The sequence below is a fragment of the Telmatherina bonti genome, assembly GCF_933228915.1.
Source record: "Telmatherina bonti genome assembly, chromosome: 5".
Lineage (NCBI taxonomy): Eukaryota > Metazoa > Chordata > Actinopteri > Atheriniformes > Telmatherinidae > Telmatherina > Telmatherina bonti.
The window spans coordinates 14,534,934-14,555,386 of record NC_136623.1 but is presented as its reverse complement, the minus strand read 5'-3'; the positions used below and the strand labels follow the sequence as shown (position 1 = coordinate 14,555,386).

At 40.5% G+C, this 20,453-nt stretch overlaps 1 protein-coding gene across 1 annotated transcript in view; it reads right to left on the bottom strand.

Annotated features, from left to right (window-relative positions):
- iglon5 (IgLON family member 5) overlaps positions 1-20,453 on the bottom strand; it is a gene marked incomplete at its 3' end in the record, with an annotated part of 118,643 nt that overhangs the window by 21,464 nt on the left and 76,726 nt on the right. Inside the window, exon 2 of the mRNA XM_079240274.1 lies at positions 2,355-2,433. Within this exon, the coding sequence (XP_079096400.1) occupies positions 2,355-2,433 (79 nt within the window). The remainder of the gene's footprint in view (positions 1-2,354; positions 2,434-20,453) is intronic.

Sequence of the window (20,453 nt, the reverse complement as noted above, 5' to 3'; positions counted from 1 at the left end):
CATCAGAGCTGGAGGCCTTCTGTCTAAATGACCTGAAAGTTTCAAAGTTGACTTTTACATGCTGTGATACTCATCACTCACAGTGTTCATAAGCACTAATCATAACACCCAAACATTTGCTTTTGATTTTTAAAGATTACAAAAAAATCTTCATTAAAATTTTGAATATGCCAGCCTTGACAGTATGCCCTCTGACAGTAAGATCATTTTTAATTACTTAGTTCATCTGCTCCAAAAACTGCCCAAACGTAGAGAATAAAGTGTTTTAAACAGCTTTGTTATGACTTTAAGTACGAGGTTTTGTTGAAAACTCTTCAGGTTAAATAAAAGAACAGACTTGAATTCTTTCCAAATAAAATCCTTTGTTGCCATTCAGATAAGATTATGTGAGCATGCTCTGCTCATTTAGTGGGAAACGCTGCGACTGCAAAGGTTATAGCGCACAATTCACCTAATTATCATTCTCATCAAGCCATCCAGTGACTCATGCGCTGAATCTGCATTTCTCTGCCTTTTCCTCCATTCAAATATTTTTGCAGTCTCTGTTTATTTGTCTTGAAGCTTGTGGGTGTTTTACAAGTGAGCCAACTTTTTAAAAATCATTAACACAGGTTGAGCAAAGAGGGTCATGTTACAGGGCATTTGCCAATACAAGTTTGCATTGCATAATTAAAGTTAATGGTAATAAAATAAGTCAAACACTAACCTTGTGTGCTCAAACACTCACTTTTCTTCTTTTTGCTGCCAAGCTTGAACTCTTTGCCAAACATGTCTTGAGTTCTTGGCTTGGCCACTAGATGTCCTTACACAGCTTCAACTTAGTGAGATGACATGTCTCCCAAATCTTCATGTTTAATTGATATGACCTGGATAAATATCTCTGAGACTGATCACTTGCCAAGTCAGTGGATGTGACAGCACAAAGCATAACAACTACACAACAAGTGAACTCCGAAGTGTTCAGCAAACAAGCTGCAAGGCACTGAGCTGATGTTAAGGTTGATACATGACCAAAAAAGCCAATAATTTCTTATAATATTGATTCATATTGCTTGTCTGTTGGTGGCTTGTGGACTTAAGAAAAGAGGTGGTAAAGTAAGAAATTCCTCCATTAAAAAAAAAGGGAGGAGGGAAAATCCATTATCTCTGTAAACATGCTTTAATAATCTATTTCTAAAATTAATCACTTCTGCACTGATGCTGTTGCTACAGGACCGAAAGCCCAGAGGAAATGAGCACCATATTAACATCAAATGTGTCTCTTCTTAATGGCCCGCATCAAAGCCAACACAACAGCATTGTCTCAAGCATAACAAAAGTATTTGTGCCACTTGGGTAAAAGTGATTTCACATAAAATGGAGTTTTATTTGTACATCTTTTTAGTCTTTTGTTTGACAGCTACGTGGCTGACTGGCACAGACTGCATTTAAACACACATCTGATTAGAAAACATGCAAATCAGAGAATCTTTAAAGCCATCAAACACACACTGTAATCAACTCTTGAAGCACATCACTCTTACATCCAGAAATAAAGAATGATGGCTGAGATGTAATCTTGCTGCACAGCTTTCCAAATATGAATTATCAAGAAGGAAACAAGTCACCTTGAGAGGAAAGATTTTACCACCAAAGTTTGGGCTTTTTTAAATGCAGTTGGATAAATCCTATATGTTTGACTTTACAGCATCAATAGCAAAGCTTTAAGTTATATGTGGTGGTGACAGTATAGATCCTGGACCTTTGATTTCCAACTTTGAGGGAGACTTGTTGATGTTGACAAATATTGACAGATTTGTTCCTGGCTTCAGAATAATGTGTTTGACTTTAGTGGACGGTGCACTGTTTTCTTTCAAGGAAAAAAAGATGAACTAAATGACAAATTTGTTCAGAGTTGTTGAGGTGATGTAGGTAATGTTGACTTTGGATTTTTTTTTCTTTCACGCAACCGAATGAATTTCCAACCCAGGTTATGTCCAGGGTGAAAACAAGTTGGCTGTTTTTCTGTTTGGTTGGGAGCCGGGAAAAAGCTTTGATTTCTATTTTATTACTCTGAGTTTGGTTGGAGTGGAAGTACACGGAGGAGGGCCAACTCCTCACTTTGACGAGCATTATAGCTACATGGTTTAATAAAGAAAAAAAAATGGTGATGGCAAAAAGGCTGGAAGACTCAATCACTATCTGACAGTTATCATTATTTAATTAGCCAAGATGGACAGAGATTCAAAATATGGTACGAGCCTAATTGAGGTTATGAGACAGAGAATTGGCAGTCAAACAAGTGTGACAGGTGGTGGAAGGGCAAACATGTTTTTCATGTAATCATTCGGTGCAGGTGTAGGATCAAGAGTTACCTCAAAGTGACACTTTCGCCTTCCAAAACTGTAATGTTGTCCGGCAGGTGTCCGAATTCTGCTCCGTGTACGCTGGACCCTGCCAAGAAAAATGAGAGAAGAGCACAATGAGCATCCAATAACGACACAAGGCACTCTACCGGTGCTCATCAATCTCAGCTCAGACGCTTGAAGAGCCACTGCCTCAACAAATCATTTGTGGCAGTGATGTGTCCGTCTGTCCTGTTTACCTGTTCCAAAGGGAAAGTAATAAATATACTAAACAAAGGAGTCAAAATGTCTGCACTGACCCTCATACTTGAATAATAATTCGGTTTTACCCTGCATTCTGGAGGTACGCGTGTTCATTGAACAGCACTGATAATGAGCCAAGGGAAGAGGATTCACGCGGAGTTGCCGGAGCGTGAAATGAAGGGACAGCCACGGTAACAGAAGGGATGCTCACGCTGCCTACCAATACACACGCACGCACATGAGCACACAGAACAGAAACGCATGCATACAAAAATACAAACATATACTGTATTACAAACTCACACATGCACAGACACACATCCTGAGAGCCATTAGGTGAAGAGGAAATACAAACTTGGCATCTGAGAGTGTCTAGCATGCTCAGGTAAAGGGGAAAAAAAAAGAAATGCAAACAATTAAAAGACCTTAAATGCGAGCAGTGATGTTGCATACTAATAAAACAGGCTGCAACTCCAGCGAGACATGCGACTATGTCCATCTAGTGCTGCTGAAACAAGACATCCAATACTCCAGCTTGTGTACTCCCATCATATTTGACAGTCTTTTCTTTCCTCTTCCTGCAAGATGACCTCAATATCTCAATAGGTTTTTTATGCTGTCTAGCCCTGAGGTTTAATAAATGGTGACTTTATGAAACGAAGCTGCTGCACCAAGGTGCTAAAAACCTCCTTTAGGTTTGTTAAGCAGCTGTGCAAAAGCAGGGGCACGGTTAAGCATGCCATATGAGAAGTTGCTAAGAGATGAAAGGTAAAGGTGATGGCAACGCACCATTAAACAGATGAAAAGGTGGGTTTTAAATTACAGAAGGTTTTTGAGAAATCAGGATGTCATTACAAAAGAATAATGAGACAGGCATTGTAATGCACATCATGTAAAAGGTTCTCAAACTGCAGCAGAAGTCCTGCAAACTATGTTAAAAAAATGTTTCATCATTTCTTTTCATGGCTGTATTTAAACCTCATTTACCATTTTAATAAATGGAAGATTGCTTTGCTTACTCTGTACTGGTTAAATTCTTACATGTGCATACATGTATCTGAGTCCTCTTTATTGCATGTGTTAACCATGGGAGATGCTGGGTGTGAATGTGTACGTTTGTGTGCTGACATATTGACAGGGAACAAGAAAAAAGGACAAACTAATGACGCTTCAAAAGAAAATTGGCCCAGAAAATCTCCCACTAAAAGCTGTAATCGCATTAATGGTTGCTGGTGCTTCGGCTGCCGCGCTATCTAGGCCGGCCAAGGATCCTAGAACTGGCTCCATCTCTAAAAGCCCTGGGGGAAGGGCACAGCACATTAGCCATTGTGTACAACATTAAAAAACTTTCAAAAGCTTCCGCTTACTGTGATTTCATTTTTTATTTTACTATGGAATAATAATATTTCATTGCTTTGCTCATGCTTCCTCTCTGAGTCTCCATCCTCATCTCAAGCTCTCAGCTGGTCCCTTTCAAATGCTCTCTACTTTACACAGCAGACTTTATTTAGGTTAATTCAATTCCATTTCAGAGCTCGAGGCCTGGAGACTTGTGTGACATGCTGTCATAAATACACACAACATATGCAATTACAGGGGCACACATAAAAAAAGGGATTCTCTATAACATAATTTGACACGGGGACACACACACACACACATAAAACATGCAGTTGTTTTGATTGAATGGATGATATACACCTACATTGAATCATCCAAACAACATTGCAAAGGTTACAAACCAGTGGGCAGCTATTCCCATTTCCCTACTCAATTCCCGTCTTCACAGCTCGATTGGCACCTTGCATTCTAAAACCTGTATCACCCAGTCTCCCCCTCCCAGATGCTGCACAATGTGATAACCAGGTCAACAAATTCCTCCTGAGCTTCCTTCTCTGTACTGAATTACAGGACAAATCACACAAAAGCTGGTTTGGATACATAAGAGATGAAAAAATGTATTGTGACATCAAACAACAACAACAACAAAAAAAATCCATTAAAATTTACCACTCAAAAAACAAAACAAATATTACTGCATCTGGAGGCTGAAATGTACACAGGGGAACACAGAGCCTGAGCGTTTTCCCACTTTTGTCGCTGTCTTTGAATGCATCAGTGAAACAGGACCAACATCTGCATTTCAGCGCCAGGAGACCTCCGCAGTCCTCAGACAAAGGTGCCCTCAGGCGTGTGGGGGGATTTATGCTCCTTTTTTCCCTGATTCCCCCGTAAAGCATTATGAGAGCAGCAGCTGTATTATCATCTTTATTAGCCTGGCAGATGGACTACTCTGTTTTGATACTGTAATCTGACTCATTGGGTATATACTGCTGGGATAAGCATATCAACTGCACATTGAAATTTTCCATACCTCCTTCACTTCAGGAAACAGATGCCTCTGAGCTACAGCCTTAAAGTTTTTGTAAATACTTGGCTCATGCAGGAAAGCCTGTTTGGCTTTTATATCTACACAGAATGTGTGAACCAAACTTGTGGGAAAGTTCTTGTATAGCTGCCTATCAGTACAAAAAAAATAGTTTTCTATCTTTCCTGCCCACCACTGCAGAAGGGCTTCATTGCTGCATTCAGAGCTTAGTTCAACCCATGATGATCCTGTCTGTTCAACGCAAAGACCCTCAACACAAAATACAACTTCATGCAACCTGCAATACTGATGTGATATGGCACAGACATCTGGTTTTCCAAGCAGGTGCAGATAAAATGTTTTACAAAAACATGTGAATTGTATGATGCTTCTAACAGAATATACATGGACTGATACAAGCATACTGATATTTACATGTACAATATCCATATTCTGTTTGAATCCTGGACTGTCTCACCAAAAAACGGTCATACACTTTAAAAGGGTCCTATTATGGTATTTGGAATTTTCTGAGCTTTCAACAGTGTTACAGTGTTGAATCCTCATCAGACATGTGAACGGCACTGTTTTTTATCACCTAAATGCATGTTTGAGTTTGAGTTCCAGCACTCTCGCCGTTCAGTTTCCATGGCGACGAAAAACGTGTCGTTTCAGAGATTTTTTTCTACTTGAAAATCCTTGTGACGTCCCGGGTAGTAAAGTTCGGTGATTGGTTACCTTCTACTGGTTAAAAAGGGCATGTACAAATACATCAGGCGGGTGGAAAACGTCGGATAAAGTTATTTCCAACGATGGCTGGTGAGTTTACCAAAGAGAGACATCCTGCTACATTCGTTGCTGTGGGTTGCTGTTTTCCACTTCGTTTTCAGGGTCTGATTCAGGTTCCAACATGTAGGGCTGTATGCTATGTGTTGACATTGTGTTTTGTTATTTTATTGAGTTCATATTAGCCTAATCCTTCTGTTTATGAGATGTTACAATGACAGCGAAAGCAGGTGCGGTGTGCGCTCCCGCTGTAGTACAGTGGCGGGAGGCGGGGCTTAATGAGGAAGAGTCTCAATCCACTCGTTTTGCCCACAGGCTGATCTGACAGCCTACGGAGAGGGTCGGTCTGAAGTAAATAAAGCGATTTGTGACAATAACTCGATCAATCCCAGCTCTTCTGGTCTCAGAAATAAAAATAAATTAGCCTGAAATGCACATAATAGTTCCACTTTAATATCATCAAAAATTGAGGTGGCTTCATTTTAAAAAGCTTCCTTTGTATCCTGGGATCCTGGAAATGTCCATTTGGAATATGCTCATGACATGAGTGAAAAAAACCCCCATCTTTTTCTTGAAAATCAAGTCATTCAGTACATTCAGGTAGTCGGCTTATCTTATGTTATTTGGCTACAGAAAATTACTTAACTGACACCTTAGCAACTGATTCGACCCCAGATCATACAATACCCCTCTCCCAACACACACACACACTAGTTGAGTAGACACAAGCCACCGTGCAGCAGCTCATCCACTGCCCATCTTACCCTGATGAGCTCATCACTCTGGAACAGGGTAAATCTGGGCTCCTAAACCAAATGACCTCTACTCATTACTCCAGAGTCCAATTTTTATGCTCTCTAGCAAATGGAAGACTTTAAAAAAAAAAAAAAAGAAAAAAAATCTGCCTTACTGATAAGTGGTTTTCTTAAGGCTACTCAGCTGTTACGTCTCAGTCCCTGGCGTTATCTCTGCAGCGTGTGTGGAAATGCTCTTCCTTTAATGTCAATTCCATGAGTTCTATTGTTGATTTTCTTCCACCAAATTCAAGTAATCTCTGATTACCATCATTTGAAATTTTCTCCCGGCCAGTTCTTCCGCAGAGATGATGGTTCACCAACCTTCTTTCAGGCTTTAATAATGCATTTTACAATTTCAGTAGTTTCAGGGAGAAACATAACAGTATCTGTCTGAAATCACTATGTACAAGAAATGCTTTCCTCAATTCTCTCAGAACAGCATTTTGTCTTAAAAAAAAAAAAGCACAAACAAACAGAGCTTTTTCTTCTCTTAGAAAAATATTTAGGAGGTGCTGGGAAGCCATTCCCAACACACAGACTGACACGTTTCTAGATATGAACCCAGCTGTGCAGAGCGATTATTACAAAAATAAAACCTGAAATCTGATCAATGCCATAATGCATTAAGTCAACACCAACAGGCATCTTAAGTCTCTGTTTGCCTTGAAGACATTTAGCTGAGGTTGATGAAAATAAATTGAAACAATGATAAAAAACAAACAAACAAAAAAAACCACTTTGTGGAACAGCTTTGACAAACAGTGTTTTCACTCAAGAACATTGCAGACTGACAGACTAATGGGAAAGCCGGCAATAAAATACCTTTATGGGTAATTAGTTATGAAGATACATGCTTACAGCCCCCATGGAATAAAAGAAATATTACATTTGCATCTACAGTAGTGAGTGGGAGTGTGGGGTGTAAAAGAAAATGTAATCATCGTATGGCTGAGTGACAGCATGTCTCCCAACGCTTATTCATCCCTTAAAAGCAATTAAATCAAATGTTTTCTAGCAAAACTAAACAGACACAATCAAACAACAAAATAACGAGGCCAAGCAGGAACCAGCAGTGTGCTGCTGCTGCATGGCCAGAAACATCACCTTCAAATGTCACTTTCTGTTTCTGGGTTTCTTTTGGCCGTATTGATCAATGTCTCAAATTCTCCTTTTCTATGCTTCCTCCTGGATTTGGCACGCAGGCTGAACTGCACCCACCAGGATGATTCAGGAGTCTTGGCCACTGACACTTCGGAAAGGAGGATGCTTGCCAGCAGAGGGGCTTAAACTACACGCTAAATGTGGAAAGACACACATTTACCACTTTAATGCTCTAAAACAGAACAAAAAATGGTAATAAAAATCTTTGACACCACAAGAAAAAAAGGACCGAGCTGAGTATGAAAGATAAAAAATACCACATATAGCCGAGCAGGAGTGTTGGTGGTAAACACTGCAGTAGCCCCCTCATGTTGGTGGCCACCAGCATATTGAATTTCCCTGCTCACTACTGTCTGTTGCAGATACCGTCTGGTCTGGCTGCTAGTATCTCTTGTCCTTGCAATGACCTGCTTTGCACACAAATGAAACCCTCACCTACATAACATACATGGAGAGGAACAAATACACAACATGAATACTATTCAAAAGACAACAGCCAGCTTGAGACTGGATTGAGCCTCCAGCTTTGATTTGACATTATGAATGAATAAAATTTCAGAGACATGCCTGAGACGGGTCTACTTAAAAGAAAAAAATAGGTTGGTTGCCTGTTATTTAGTAAACTACTCAATCCTAGTGTTACAAAACAGGCACATCCAAAACCGCATGTTGGTCATATGGAGAAACCTTTATCTGTTTCTGGACAAGATGCTAACACGATTTTCCTCATGTGGTCTACGTTTTTGTCTCTCCCACACTGTGTCTTTTGTCTGGTTAAATGTTGCTCGGTACCCATGAGGCATCCATTATGTGATTTGAATTCTCTTGACTTTTACATGCGACTGTTTGTAATTGCACTTGCTACTGGCAGACACTTATGAGCAGAGCCCTATTGAGCTCTACAACTTTAGCTTGCTAAGTCCTTGAAAGGCTGTCTTTGTACTGTTCATCTATTTAGTTTTTGCCCTTGACAGTCAAATAAACACATAGAGGAGGGAAAGCTGCTTCTGAAGCGTGCTTGGCATCGAGACGGATAAGACGCAGAGGCTATAATGAAACCCGTAACAATAATCCGTTTCAACTGGGGCTGCTATGGTTCAGAAATTGAAAAGAGAAGAAGAGCGGTACGGCACATGGTGGAAGGCAGAGGTGAAGATAGATAACTGGAGTGAGGTAAGTTCCTGAAAAGGAGAGTCACTGAGAATGAGGAAAAGCTGTAGCTGAAAGTGGAATTACAGGGTGTAGTAATGGTAACCGCAGCAATAGCAGCAAAGGTGGCTGCAGTGCTCCCATTAAGTAATAATAGTAGTATATAGGAATAAGAGAAGGAGCAACAGAGGAGCATTAATATGAAGAAGAGTAGACAAAGTACTGCTGGTTTAGTGCAAAGCAAAGGAAAGACACACCCGCATAATTAACACTGGCATACTGCAGCCAATTAAATATTTACAGAGGCCCTTCCCTGCGATACCTTGATGATGAAGAGAGGCAGCCCAAGGATTATCAGATGCTGGGAGCTGCAGGCAGGAGACAAGAGGTTGGGGATGAGGGATTAAACATTAACAGGCTCAGATATCCCTTTCTTTTCCTCGTCTGATCCCATTAACTCTGGTCGGCCCAAATCCAACCCCAAGTCCACCCCTCTTCCTGCACTCATCCTCCCTGTCCACTTCTCCTCCACTTTACCACTCACTCAGCCCCTCTACTCCCCCATTTATGAAATCCCACATTCCCCCTCCTGGCTGCTTCCACCCGCGGCACCACCTGTCAGGGACAGAGCAACAGGAGAGCAGGAAGAGAGTGATGGGCAAGTGGTGAGAAACCGCCTGGATGTCTCGCTCAAACGGCTCAACAAGATGGATATGCAGGTTGCTTGCTTTTCACAATTGCTGGTGAAGCAAAATGGATGTCGGCAGGATTCCACTTGACAGGAAATCCAAGAAATGTCAGAGTAGTCAGGGTGAATGAATTGTTTTGAATCTGTCTGGTAATATCACCCCCCCCCCCCACCCCCCCTCCTCATACAGCTAATATGTTTTTTTTTTTTTTTTTCCTGTTGAAGAAATTCAGTCAAATGACTTCAACAAGTACAGCTTATTTTGACACTTTAAGTGCTTTGTTGGGATCGTTTAGATGCATCAGTACGACAGGTCTGACATCTCGCTGCGCTTCGTTCAAGGTCATGTGATTCTTCAAATGAAGCCCAGACACGGCAGACTATTCAAGCAGACAAAGAACTGCAAACTCAGCTTGAGTTCACAAACAAAACAATCCGCAATTACAGAAACGCTGCTTATTACCTACTGGTGTCAAACTTCGCCTAAGCGAAGACGTGACATCTGCTCCTTTTTACGTTGTACACATGGCGCATCTTCAATTCTGCCTCAGGTTGCTCCCCTCCCTCCTCTCATCTCCCTCCTACCTGCTAATCCCTCTTCACACATCAATCAATAGAGCACTGCAGAGTGCACAGAGCCATACAGTACTCAATGCAGCAGTTGTACAACTTCAATGGGCAGCCACAGATCTTAACCACTGAATCAAGCTTGGCTGTAGAGAAAAGCCTGGTGCACTAAAACCAGGGACGAGCCCCACTCTGCTTTCTTTTAGCCCCTATTTTACTTGAACTGATGCCTAAACCCCTTAGCACTTTTGAAATCAATAAAGTAGTTAAACTGTTACTTCCTTTCCCAGTGAGTACACTCACACACACACGTGCCTGTCTTACACAAGACCCTGCAGACTGCCTTAAATACACCCCACACACTGGTAATTTGACAGATTTGTTGGGAGGTTTTGTCATTGCTTTAAAAGAGAAACATAAAATATGGAAGCACCCCAAGAAGCATCAGACATCCTCTGACAATAACGCATTTTTAAGGAACTAAAGGAAGAAAAAAAAAAAAAACCTCCTGCACATGACATCTAACAGCGGCATGTTGCCTTCAGTGACATCAAGAAGACATGGCAAGAGTGGACGCTTATATTAAGCTTGGGGAATTTGATGTGCATATTCTGTAGTAGCTTAGTTAATTCAAAGAGGATAAGAATTTTACTGATCATTTATTTACCTTTAAAGCAGCACAATGCAACCTTTTTACCCTAAAAATAGATATTTGATGGCACACTTACATTCATTATGTACATTTCTTAAGCATTCATTACCTAGAAGCATCCCACACCCTGTAAATGACACTTTACAATTATTTCTTTTTGGGATGTTTTTCCACTTTTTGTGTGGCCAATTTACCAAAATGATTTAAAAGGACATAACTGGAGGAAGATACTGACTTTTCCTCACTGGAGAGAGTCAGAGTACAGACTGGACGCAAGAAAGATGCCTGATTAGCTGTCAGTATGGGACGTGTCACGAAGAAAATCTGCTCATCTCAATAAGTTCAGTAGTGCTTCTTTAGAAACAGATGAACAGAATCCAGTCGATTAAAGGTTTTCTGAACTGAACAAGTTCAACACTTTTTAATGTTTTATCTATGTTGGGTTTCTTTTCTGCGCCTTCAGCATTGTGTGTGTAAAGACGTTAGTCATTGCTGGAATTAAATAGCCATTTCAGATTATTCATTGAGTATACTGAATAGAGTTTAGTTTTCTGTGGACTCCACTCTAATTTGGCTCGTTGGATTCATTGGTTTGAACAAAACTGACAATAACTGCCAGTAGCAGACATGAGACCCACCACTGCCATGATGACATTGGCTGAAAGGTCATCGGGACCTTTTAAAAAGACCAGTGTGGCAGTCAGGCAAGAATGGGAGTAAATCCCTCAGGCACACGCCTGCTTCAGCAAGACTTGCTTCAGCTCAGAAGAGATCAGGTGCAGGCGGCTAAATATAAGGGCAATGAATCCAGGGAGCGACAGCCGACTCAGAGGTATTCGGCACTGGGTCTGAGTGATGGAGCAGGAGACCGGAGGTGCCAACTGACTGGGGAGTGTGCTGGACCCTAAAGTGAAATGAGAAGCACTATTCTCAGATGAGTGTATAGGAAAGTGTGTATGCCTGTGTACAAGCGTGAGGGGGCTGCTGACCCAGCATATGTGTGTGTCTGAGAGCCTTTATTCTTGTCCCTTGCAGGGATCGGGATGTGACAGTGAGGAGATGGGGTGGATCCAACAACAGCAGGTACGCTAAGTACAGCGGAAACACCTCCTGCTCCTCTCTGGAGATGTTTACACAATATGCTTATTAACAGTTTTAGACCAGTTTTATCTTTCCATTTTCAGGATTTTGTGTTTTTTTTTCAGTAATTTCAGACTTTTTGTGTGAAGACTTCTTTTATCGGAACAAACTTTTAATATAAACTGTATTAACTTCTTAGTTACAATCTCTTCCTCTAGTAATGATATTCAGTTCTGGTATCCAAAAATGAGCATCACTCCTGATGTGACATATGCTCATAGCTTTCCCTTTCCCAGTATTTGCTAATGTATTGCTGAATTATCTTTTGATGACCTCGCAACGCTGACTGTAGAAAAGTTAATGTTTCAGTTTGCTTTGAGAGAAATTCTGCAACAAAGGGATAATACAGTCATTTGAAATGCACTTATGGATGAAACCCTTCAAATCTTACTGATCAGGAAGCCATTAGCCAATCACCGGTACATAGTACGGTCTGTGGGCTTTAACAATCAAATTATGGTTTGTCTTTCAGTGTTTTAGTTTCTAATATACTGTTCTGTTCATATCATCTAGGTTATTTAGTTATAAACTAAGTTTTACTGTTGGCATTCACTCTGGCCAGTCCTACATTTAAGTTCTTTCACCTTTAAATTCATGTTGTAATCATACATGGGATCAATAACTTTTGTACTTTTAGTTCAAATTTCTACATCACTTTTGCTTTTTTTTTGCTTCGTCAACTATAAAGTTAGCTTTAAAGAAAATGAAGAGCTTTTTATTTAGTAGTCCAAACCTCGACTACATTATCACATACTTTCCCATTTGAATTCAGGTTTATGCTGACCATTTATTTTGCCCTGTCTGAAGACAGATTACAGCACTGAGATTCTACAGTATGGTAAGATATTATGGTACACATTATGTTCAGGGGATTACTAAAACTTCCAGTTTTTACTGTAGAGATACTTACCTTGTTTGAAATAAAGCTACTGTCCAGTGTAACTTAATCTCCATGTAATCTGTTCATTTCACCACATCTTCATTGCATAGCTTCCTGATCTGAATGGACTTGCTTGTATGCATCATTTACATAGTCTCTTCAGACATTTAATATTCATCTCTTGTATTAATCTGGCTTTGTTCTGGATTTCTAAATTTGATCAGAAATCTTTCAAAAAAAGTCAACAGTACAGTGCGATCTAAAATTATGTTCAAGGTCAAAATGTTACTGAGATTAGCCCCAAGGTTAAAAATATAAACAATATAAACATCTTGCTTCAATGCTTGATGCAAGATTAAAATATTGATAGTTAAAAATTAAACAAGCAAAACACAAAAGTTGAGTCACTCCAAAGATTTGCGTACTCTCATGTATTTGTAGTCGTGTCTCAGAGCAGCAGCTTGATAGGAACACTTGTATGGACTGCATGTTTCAAGGTAATAACCTATAAACACTGATCTAAACAACAAAATCTTTGTCACAAAACACAATCAGATCTAAGATTGAAGCCACTGAACTGACCTAAATATATTCAATCAATTTCTTACATTTTGAGTCTTTAAATGAGCTCTGTCCAGAAGCTGTGGTAAGACTGAGCAAATGGGTCTATTTCCAGCCATGCCGTTAAGCTTCCAGCACAGCAGCGAAGCTTACCCTATAGTTTACACTTGTGCCTCTAAGAGGCTACAATAAAAACAGCAATTACCATCTGATGGTGACAGGAGACAAAGAAGTGTAATAGCGTGGGGGCTGTTATTTTTGATAGGACCATTGGCTGTAAAGTGTAGTCAAAAGGAATGAGGTATCAAAAAGTCAGTTGAGTGTTTGGGCAGTATGTGTGAAATGGATGACCAGGCAATACAAGCTGCCAGTGGTCATTTATGACACACTTGAAAAGTAGGTTTAATGAGAAAACAGAGTTTGAAGGGAGCTGGAGAATTACTGCCACTGTTGTTAATCTAGACATTAACTTAGACTGAAAGACCAAAAAAAATCTCGCAATTTAAATCAAAGACAAAATAATGCCTTGAAATTATATTCAGTAAATTTGGAACAAACTCTCGAGTCATTGTGGAGCTGCATAAAAGATTTCATTTAGCTTTTTGTTTCAAATTTTTTGGCACGCATAAGCCTTTACAGCACCAGCACTGACTTATTCATTTTACCACCACCATTCTTTCTTCTGATAATGACATATTTCTGTGGAAATATGCAAATATGTAATATACTCAAACAGAGCAATAAGACCAGTTAATTGTAATGACTGAATGGGGGGCAATTAGCCACTGTCTGAAGCAGCCAGGCTAATGAGGAATCTAAAATAAGTCCTTCTTTGTCTTTGCCATTTGCAAACAGCAAAACAAACAGCAAAGTCTGTCTGCAGCAAAGCATAGAGAATTACATTTTAGCACACTTCAAACTCAGTGAATGCAAAAATAACTGAGGGTACTCCTGTGTACCTATATGTTCTGCCTGATCAGGCAGGCATCCAGGAAATTGCATATCCATCAGTATATGTCCTGGCATCTGTGTCCGAGTGTCCATTTCGATGTGTGTTTGTTGCACCCAAAGTGGCATGCATGTTTTTTTATGCATGAGTGGGGGGATGATATGATCTGGACCACTGGGCTGCTAGTTCTGAGGTCCTGCTACTTGCACCACGAGGGGGTTGGTAAAAGAGTGAGGATGAAAGCAGGAGATCCACACACAGAGGAGAGGATGAAGATGCAAAGGGCAGGGAAAGAGGAGGAAAATAGTCTGAGGGCAGGAAGAGGGGGAAGGGGTGAGGGCCAGCACCCAGAGGAAAGGGCTGTGAGGATAATTCACAGCAGTAGTTCTTGCTGCAAAGAACAAACGGAATTACCTGGGGGAACAGAAATCAGCTAACACCTGCTGAGGAGGGAGCCCCTGTGGGAGGGAGAAGGAGGACTGTATGGTGCAGTGCACTAAGAGGCCTGTATGCACAGAAGTGAGTGTATGTTTGTGTGTGTGAGAGAAGGTGAGAATTAATGTGAATATGTCTATTTGCAAGCTTCTGCAACTCTATGTGCTGTGTGCACATTTTTGAATGTGTGTGTAAGTGTAGGAGTGTGCATTGCTACAGATGTGTTTACACATTTCCCCATGTTCGTGTGCAGTTGTATTCTACCCAGCTGTACCTAAAGTCATCCTTACAGCTGTGGAAAAGGTTCATTTGCATTCTGAACCTCAGCAGCTCTTGCCACTGTTGCCACATGGCAGTAACTCATCCCCACTGGATCCTACATATTTAGCTAGCTGTGCCAGTTACGGCTGGCTACAACTGTGCTGGAGAGCACATGGGGCGCATCTCAAACCTGCTCCATAAGCGCAGGCCTAACTCTGCAAGTTTCAGATGATCTTAGATGACGTTAATTTTCTTTGTGAGATATCTGGATCTCTAGGCAAGAGCGTACTCTTCTTCAACAAATCCCAAAGCTTCCCCGTCTTCCTCTCTGTATCCTTATCTAGCACTAGATGGAAGCCAGATGACATCCTGACTAGCTTTTGGCAACAACGGCGTGCCGCTGCTACTAAATTGCAGAAAAGCCCCCATTCCCTTGACAGCATGATAGTCTTGTTCATGTTCACTGGTTGCCCTCTCATCTTGATGAGAAAAGAGGCCCTCAGAGTTAAAAATATTCCAGACTTTGAAGACGTCTGCCCTCTTTCTCACCCTCCAGCCCCTGCTTTCATCCTGGGTGATGGTGCTTTTGGTATTTCTTTAGAGGCCAGTGCATTAGAAAGAAGCAATCAATAAAGAAGCCATTTAATCTTTGCAACTGAGCAAAACCGAGAGGAGTCCTGTACAATGTGCAGAAATAAAAAATACCCAGGATGAAAAACAGAGGGTTGAGTAGAGAGGCATATGTGAATTACTGTGTCGTTGCCTCTTTGAGGAGGAAATAAGCATGCAGCCAGTTACCTGGGGCAAATTTAAGCTGTGCGTTTATGTCAGCCCTGGTGGACTGAGCCACTTATGAATCTGCTGGCTCATGTTCCTGATGAAGCTGTTTTACCAAACCCTGGAGCTATTGAGAACTATGAAAGAATCAGGAGCATAACTAAAGCAGTGACAGAAGTAATGTGTAATTAAATACAATGCCAATTTGCCTTTCATTTATCTCTGCACATCAGTTTCATGTGTAATTTCTTCCTGCTTTTCTAGCAGAGAGGTTTGTATATCTCACATGAAGGAGGTCATTAATCTCCCAGCACACAGTAACAAGCATAAACATATTCCTAAGTCACCATAAGGTACTACAGGGTCGTCTCCTTGGAGCTGGTTGAGTTGGATTAATGCTCCTTCATGTGAAGCACTAAAAACAGTCTCTTTCCTCCTTTTTTTACATTGTTGTAAATTCAACTTAACAATTTAACTTGCACACACAAGAATGCAAATGTAGTCCATATGCATATACTGCCATACAGTACACCCACATGATATTATAATAGGTCATATACTTACATATTTCAGCCCACTGTTTCATTTTGTCAGCTGTGACAACAGTGTGAAAAACCTGAAGAATGATGTAATTCTTCAATGCCTTAGAGTTTATAGACCACAATGCACAAGGGAACAATGAGATGTCAAGATGTAGCTGCCTTCCTGTGACATAAAGTTAAATATTAATGATAAAACACACAGCTGACAGTCTGTGTCAAAAATGTCAAGGACTGTATAAGAATATTTGAGTATGACAATAATTCTTGTCCTCGTAAAAGTATATTCTTAGAATTGCTCCAAAATGTCGTAACCTTTGTGACGCGGAAAAAAAAATTATTATCCCTTAAAAGTTAAATGCTAAATGAACCTCATTTATAGCCTCAGCTTAGCTTAAAATATAGTGAAGATTGCGAGACAGCCTTTTTTATTTGCATGTAACTCATAATTATGAGAGAGTAAGTGAGCAGGTGACTGTGACGGAGCTTGGCTGCTTTTAAACACATTATTTCCACCCTTTTTACAACGTGTCTGATCATCTTTTCTCTATACGTACTGCATTAGCACCAGCTTCATCTGCAAATGACCTGAGAGAACATTATCCAGATGTTTATTCATGGCAATTACAGGCGTGTAAAGTAAAAAAAAAAAAAAAAAAAAAAAAAAGATTGCAAAAAGAAAAGAAAGAGAAAACTACAGAAAGTCATGAGTGTGTGGGACTTGGAACATTCAGACCCTCACTGGAAAAACTTTTTGATCAAAGACAAGATGCCGGAGAAGATTAGGTTATTTTCAAAGAAATAGCTATGGCACGATTCTTTAACATTTCTGCAACTCATCATCAATCTGTGATGTTCAGTGTGTTCTAGGAGTTACTTTGTGGTGAAGTCAATTTTTTCTCTGCTGTGCCCACTTTGCAGCAATCTAGTTCATCTCCTTTTGCAAAAGCGAAAGATTTCATGTACTTTCCACGTATTGGACTGTTAGCATGTGTAAAATAAAATGTCTCCTGCACTGTTAGGTTGTGTAACACTGACAGCAGGGTTAAGGTTTGCGTTTTTACATCTGATATCATTAGCATCTGATCATCCATGAGGTGACTTTAAAATGTTAAATGCTAAGGTGTTGTCCGACTCAAATTCTTCACTTTGTCATTTTCTTTTCTCTTTTTTCATTTGACTGCTGCCAAGACAAAGTTATCAGACTCTGATGCATTCTACAGAACACAATTTTTATATGCTTAGATGTTTACACTTTATCGTGATTCATAAAAATGGCAAACATACATAAAAACATGAACACTTAATTCCTTCTCTACTTTGCCATAATAACATATTTAGCTGATTTATCTCTACGGAGGTTATACTGTTACAGCAAATGAACAAACGTATGAATGAATGAGTACTTGATTGTCAGGCACAATAAAAATTTCTTCCAGTTCAACCCGTTCCAGAGTGGACAAACAACATATATAAACAGGATCAGGCAGACTGAGGCAGCAGCCACGTGCACAGTGGACCTTTCTCACAGATGAGGGAAAATATTGCAGCCTTGGAAGCCACATAAGCCGGACTAAATCCACAATAGCCAGTGTGCTGATGGCTACTGTGTGTCATGCAGTGCCTTAAAGCAAAATGCAGCTGTCATGTGATGTTTCAGGCTGGAACACAAAGTTGGGAAGTGCAGCTTCTCTGTGCACTGCAGGGCAGTGACATGTGCATTTTAAATATCAGTGTGGCATCAAAACAAGTTTGTTTCAGGCTATGTAAGCACTTCCTGCTGACATATCGCTCATGGAGATGCCTTTCAATCTAACTTAAAGATGCCAGTCAGTGCATCATGTTGACGTGTTTGTTGAGTTTATCCTGGTTTTCCTACTCATTGCTTATGTTTTTCTCAGAATCTGTTTGCTGAGATGTTATATTACTCCCATTTTTATTATTATAACGAATTTAACTCTTTGACCCATCAACTACAAACCGACATTAGTTAGCTGCTATCACTGCTGAGCATATATTTACACAAGGCTTTTACATTTTCCATGCCAGTACTTCTACATTGTGGATTATTTTGTTAGTTTTTCCCAAGTGAAGAGTCATTCTCAGCTCAGATAGTTTGGATTACATCTTCTGGACTCACTGCATTTAAAATTTCTTGTTTATGTTTTAAAAAACAGAAAAAAGAAAAACAATGTTTCAACACCTCAATGTGTGGGTGAAAATGTGTCACAAGAAGACCCTATTTGGCATGATTGACGGGTAATATTTAACAGTTGGTGGAATCGAGATCCATATGGGCTCTTGTGTTTGAGAATTAGTGCCATCTTAGCTAAGTTTACTCTTGCGTATTTATGATGTTGATTTTGCTGTTGGTAAAACCTAACAACAAAATCCTGACACAAACAGAGAAAGTGAAAGATTTCTGCATGGAAGATGTTTTCCCAAAAATATTTGATTTTAATACGTAAAACCTTTGCTTCCATGTAGCTGATAGGTAATGTAGTAAAAATCTACTGATATTCTGTAGCGAGTGAAAGAAGTTGTCAATCAGTATAAATCTTTATACAAAACATTATCTTCAAATTTAAAATGTGAAACGACTTTCTTTATTTGTACCTTTACTGCCATCTCAAATAACATCTGTGCAAACCTTCTTTTACCCACATCCCACCTACACAGCCTTCTTTTCCCTTCAAATCACTTTCACTACGCTCCTCATCCTCCCTCTCTTCTTATCTCCTCCCCTTCTTGTTCATCTCCTCTTCAGCAACACCACAGCTGATCTTCCCTTACGTCTAATTCGGTCACTTATCTAAGCATACAAGTTCCGCAAAGCTCCATGATCCCTGTCACCCGGCAGCCCTCGCGGGAATCCTGAGTCAGTACTGCAGATAGATGATGGTGTAAGAGCTGGTCAGAGGAAAAGGAGAAAGGTGCAAGGTAGGGGACCTGACAGAGAGATGGAGGGGGAGGAAGGGCGAGCTGGGGAATGCTGAGGCAGGAAACGAGGAGAAAAAATAAAAATGCAGTGAAAACACCGCTGGATGGGCAGGAAAAAAATCCATCTGCTCATGAAATTTTAGGTCCAGAACTATTAACTGCATTTAATCAGCTCTCGTCACCTGTCGTTGCAGATTTTTGCCAAACAAAGCAGAAACACCACAGAAGCAGGGGAGAAAACAGAACTGGGGGGTGATGGATATAAACGAAAAGAAAAAGATGTACAGAGAAAAAAAAAGGAAGGTGAATGAGAGACACAGCTCCCCAGATAAATACAGAGACAGGCAGAATGTCGATGTTAGAGATTTAGTACAGATGTGTCACACAAATCCTGATCTTTAGTCAAGACTCTGACAGGCACAAAGAACATCTCGCTGCCACGCAGAGACCCCCTGTTAGTCCTTCTCCTCCTCCTCTTCGTCATTTTCTCCCCCTCTTTGGCTCCTTTCCCCTCGAGCTTCTCCCTCTGTTGTTCCTTCTTCTCCGCCTCATTTCTCCATTTGCTTCACTCCATTCCCCCAATTTTTCTCTTCTCCTCTGCGTCATCTCTCACTTCACTCATTCTCTCACTGCACCCACTTGACTCTACTTTGACACTCACAGTCCACCTCTTTCCCTGCACCTCCCATCTTATGGTTTTACCCTTTTATTTAAAAAAAAACAACACATGCTTCATTAATACATGTTTCATTTTGCTGCTCCGTTGTCATCGTACTTGCAGCGCTTTCCTTCCTGTCCTTCTGTCTGCGCTGCTCTCTTGGTAGATATTTGCTCTCCATCGCCATTATTCTTTCCACTAATGAATTTTGGGCACTTTGCAGCCACAGATGGTGCAGCAGGCAGCCCCTGGTGGAGGGGCCCTGGCTTAACAAGCGGGAGAGAAAAGAAAGACAGAATGCTGCAGCAACAGACCGTCTGCCAACACCTCTTTTAAAAAGTAGATAGAAACCACCACATGTGGGAAGATGCTCTCACCACCGCATCCTCCTTTGCATGGAAATATGCGCACACTTCTGTTAGACAGCTGTTTCAATCACACACACACACACACACACACACACACAAGGCCCTTTTTTTTAACATTCCCTCCTTTTGCTCTTTTACCCACCACTCTCTCTTCCTCTTTTTTTCTTTTTCTTGGTGGCACTCTCTGGT